At 34.2% G+C, this 5000-nt stretch overlaps 1 protein-coding gene across 1 annotated transcript in view; it reads right to left on the minus strand.

The window, feature by feature from the left end:
- Nucleotides 1-391: 391 nt before the first annotated feature.
- Nucleotides 392-5000, minus strand: part of LOC145297727 (transmembrane protein 47-like) — a 216481-nt gene continuing 211872 nt past the window's right edge. Inside the window, exon 4 of the mRNA XM_080143943.1 lies at nucleotides 392-805. Coding sequence (XP_080000069.1) covers nucleotides 564-805 — 242 coding nt within the window. The 3' untranslated portion in view covers nucleotides 392-563. The remainder of the gene's footprint in view (nucleotides 806-5000) is intronic.

The raw sequence follows: 5000 nt of genomic DNA on the forward strand, positions 1-5000 counted from the left end.
ATACACACACGTGTGCATATATATGTAAATATGTATATGTGTGTGTGTATGCATGTGTGCATGTCGAAGGTATTGCTCTCATCTGTCCCCTATGCTTTCAGCCTTGCAGGTCAGAAGTTTGTTTTCAAAGTCATCTACAAAGTCATGCAAGGAAAGTTAACAGTATTAACAACAGTTGAGGACGAAGAGACGGCAGTCATCGGTCAAGATGGACAATCGCCATGTGTGTGTGTGTGTGTGTGTGTACATATATCTGTTTATATATATGTATATGTACATGTATGTATATGTATGTGTGTGTATAAATGCAATAATAAATATCCGCTTGAAAGCGGCATCCACGTCAGGCAGAGAACCTTTGTCGATTCGATTAAGATAATGACCCAAGATGAAAGGTATAAATAATTTACTGATGAATTGTTAAAGCCAAATCTCTGTTTTTTTGTTTTTTTGTGGGGAGGGAGGGATAGGGTAAGGAGAGGTGATAAAAGGTGGAATAGAGGTCAATGTCAGAGTGTTAGAGGTCATTTGGTGTTGGCAGATGGTGACATAATGGTTCCCGTTCAGGTCGCTTCCTCGATGTAGTCGTCCTCGTTATAACAGGTCTTTTCATGGTAGGTGATTTCTTCACTCTCCTTGTCCAGGTAAAGTAAGACGCAGGCGCCAAACATGAAAATGGCGGCTCCCCAGCCAACTCCGTAGGCCCAGCCATATTCCCACATGAGGTCGGGGTCCTCGGAAATTTCGGTCAGCTCTTTTAGGTACTTGGTCGGGAAGAGTATCAGAGCTATACATTCTACAAACACTGCGGAAAGAGAAAGAAGGAGAAATATAAATACATTTTTAGAATTCAAAAGAAATTTCGAAACAGAATATCAACATTTTCTTCTCGGTGGAGGACACAGTCGAACTAAATGAAGATACAACAAGCTTCTAGGTAAGCAATGAAACTGCTAACAAAGCCTTTCTTTGGCACCATACATTCACATTATAATTAATTAGGATTAGAATCGGGAATCAGAAGAATCAGAACATTTTGGGGTAGTGGTATCACACTTAGAAAAGTTTGAGCCTAATTTCTGGTTAAGAACAATACGATTCTTTTTAATTCTTTTAAAGTCTGAATTTTCCATTGTTGGTACTGAAGATACAAATTATAAATAGGAGTTTCAAATTACCGGTAAAACTAAAATTTATAGATCATCATAAAAAATTTAGATAAAAAATAGCACAACTAAAAATGGCACAAGTTGACAAATAGGAAAGATAGCACAAGTATAAAATATAGATGAAAATCTTTGTATATCATACATGAAAGATAAAATATTAAGTTTGTCAAATTATTTTTAATAAATGATAACTTGAATTAAAAGTAGATAAGGACTCTTTAATACCTCCCTCCTCCAAGAAAATGAAAGTTTACTTTTGCAATTAGGTTAGTTTAGAATCAGAGTCAGTAATTGTATCAGAATCAATAATTATATCGGAATCAGTAATTTAGAATCAGAATCAGTAATTGTATCGGAATCAGTAATTGTATCGGAATCAGTAATTGTATCAGAATCAGTCATTGTATTAGAATCAGTCATTGTATCGGAATCAGTAATTGTATCAGAATCAGTCATTGTATCAGAATCAGTCATTGTATCGGAATCAGTGATTGCATCGGAATCAGTAATTGTATCAGAATCAGTAATTGTATTAGAATCAGTCATTGTATCGGAATCAGTAATTGTATCAGAATCAGTCATTGTATCAGAATCAGTCATTGTATCGGAATCAGTAATCGTATCAGAATCAGTCATTGTATCAGAATCAGTCATTGTATCGGAATCAGTAATGTATCGGAATCAGGAATTGTATCGGAATCAGTAATTGCATCGGAATCAGTAATTGTATCGGAATCAGGAATTGTATCGGAATCAATAATTGTATCGGAATCAGTAATTGTATCGGAATCAGTCATTGTATTAGAATCAATCATTGTATCGGAATCAGTAATTGTATTGGAATCAGTAATTGTATCGGAATCAGTAATTGCATTGGAATCAATAATTGTATCGGAATCAGGAATTGTATCGGAATTAGGAATTGTATCGGAATCAGTAATTGTATCGGAATCAGTAATTGTATCAGAATCAGGAATAATATTGGAATCGTCCCATCACTCATTCACACACTGACGAAAGCCAGCATGTACACACAGCCTCACTCACACACAAGTTCACGCATACATCACATTATTTAGGAACAATGTGCTCAGCACTAGAACTTCTTTACATGGTATACTTTTCTTCACAACATCATATTCAATATTGATCTTTATTGCTCAACGGCCAAAGTCATTCAAGTGCTAAAACCCTAATGACGACTTCTATTACCTCCCCACTGTTGGTCATATGTGGTCGATATGCAAAAATACTATTGATCCAGTGCACACTTCTCTTCTACGGTGGCGATAAGTTTAGATTATTTCCACTACTCGATCATCCAGCTTGTGACTCATCATGGCCACCACAGAAATTTAACTGACCTTTGCCACAGAACATTCTTCCAGCATCTTTAATGCCATAAAGATCGGATGTTAGAATCTTTCAGTGACCAGTTCTACAGAATTTGGTTGATAGCCCTAACGCTTAATTAGGTAGTGGACTTTTTTTTCTGACAATGCTGTTTTGAATACTCATCTTTATCGCTCAAATATCGCCATTTTGAGTTGTCTATTTCCATTAAGTCTGTCTTTTATGGATGATAAAGCACACAGTTGATTTATATATTTTATTCTGAAAACAAAATGTTTACAAAAAAAAAATGTTTAAAAAAAAGACAAAATTAGACACAAGGCCATCAAAAATAAAGAGGGTAGGTCGATGGTCATCCTTAGCATTTCACTTTTGTTAATTAGGTTCATCCTAGCTAAAGCTCTCAGTCACCATAATACCACATTCACACCAGGGGTCGTCCTACTTGACCCTTTACTGTCAAATTGTACTTTCAAGTCGCCTTTCAAAAATAGAAAATATTTCTTACTCTTCTGGTTTGTCAGCCCAACTGATCTTCAAAGTACAGGTCTATGCATGGTTCAACAAGTGAATGACGGGTTTATTTATTTTCGTGCACCAGTTGCACGTTAACTTCCGTCACGTGGAGGTTTCATGATTCAAAAGTTTGATTTATTGCATAAAAAAATACATAATCTGTGTAAAAAAATAGAATTTTATAAAGAGACAAAATTTCATTGGTGTAGAGTGGGAGGGGAAAAAAGTGCAAAGAAAAAAAGTGTTAGTAAGGCCCTCCCAACCCTTTGTAGATGGTAGATCGCCGACTGTTTTTCGGCTTGATGGGAGGCCTAAAAACAAGCAGTGGAGGCTGAGTTCTAGACGGGGAAACAAAGAAAGAATGGCGTATGGAGCTGGGGAGGGGTATGTGATGTCACTCCAAGATAAAATCAATTAATGGGGTGGCCAGGGACGAAAAGAAAATCGATAAATCAATATTATTTCCATCACTTGATCTTGCCTCATCATGCCCACCACAGAAATGCACTTTTGTCCAAGCTCCGATTGTTATCAATAACAAGCAGGGTGACCCAACGTTGCCCAGGATTGAATGATGATCAATGAATGTTCCACACTCCCATATTTTTATTGTCATTGGAATCAGTGAAATCGACCATTTTTCAATCAAATCGATTGATTGCCTACTTTAGTTGGGGACCTATCGACGTGCACCAGGAGGAAACTCAATTGCAGTAACTGAGTTCACAATACATTGCACTGTAGAGAACATATTGTTAATTTTATAAAATTATTTTTATATAATTGCTTGAATTTAAGTTTAAAATTCAAAAGTCAAGTATCATACTTCAATTGTGCTTTAAACAGAAACATCCATTTCAAACATCCATTTCAAACATACATTTCAAACATCCATTTCAAACATTCATTTCAAACATTCATTTCAAACATTCATTTCAAACATGCATTTCAAACATTCATTTCAAACATGCATTTCAAACATGCATTTCAAACATGCATTTCAAACATTCATTTCAAACATGCATTTCAAACATGCATTTCAAACATTCATTTCAAACATTCATTTCAAACATTCATTTCAAACATGCATTTCAAACATTCATTTCAAACATGCATTTCAAACATGCATTTCAAACATGCATTTCAAACATTCATTTCAAACATGCATTTCAAACATTCATTTCAAACATTCATTTCAAACATACATTTCAAACATCCATTTCAAACATGCATTTCAAACATCCATTTCAAACATCCATTTCAAACATGCATTTCAAACATGCATTTCAAACATTCATTTCAAACATCCATTTCAAACATGCATTTCAAACATGCATTTCAAACATTCATTTCAAACATTCATTTCAAACATTCATTTCAAACATGCATTTCAAACATGCATTTCAAACATGCATTTCAAACATTCATTTCAAACATCCATTTCAAACATTCATTTCAAACATGCATTTCAAACATTCATTTCAAACATCCATTTCAAACATCCATTTCAAACATCCATTTCAAACATCCATTTCAAACATGCATTTCAAACATGCATTTAAAACATTCATTTAAAACATGCATTTCAAACATGCATTTCAAACATGCATTTCAAACATCCATTTCAAACATTCATTTCAAACATTCATTTCAAACATCCATTTCAAACATCCATTTCAAACATCCATTTCAAACATGCATTTCAAACATTCATTTCAAACATCCATTTCAAACATGCATTTCAAACATTCATTTCAAACATCCATTTCAAACATGCATTTCAAACATCCATTTCAAACATGCATTTCAAACATCCATTTCAAACATCCATTTCAAACATGCATTTCAAACATGCATTTCAAACATTCATTTCAAACATTCATTTCAAACATTCATTTCAAACATTCATTTCAAACATCCATTTCAAACATCCATTTCAAACATTCATTTCAAGCATTCATT

Source organism: Euprymna scolopes, chromosome 18, assembly GCF_053919585.1.
Source record: "Euprymna scolopes isolate OS-2025 chromosome 18, ASM5391958v1, whole genome shotgun sequence".
NCBI classification, from domain to species: domain Eukaryota; kingdom Metazoa; phylum Mollusca; class Cephalopoda; order Sepiida; family Sepiolidae; genus Euprymna; species Euprymna scolopes.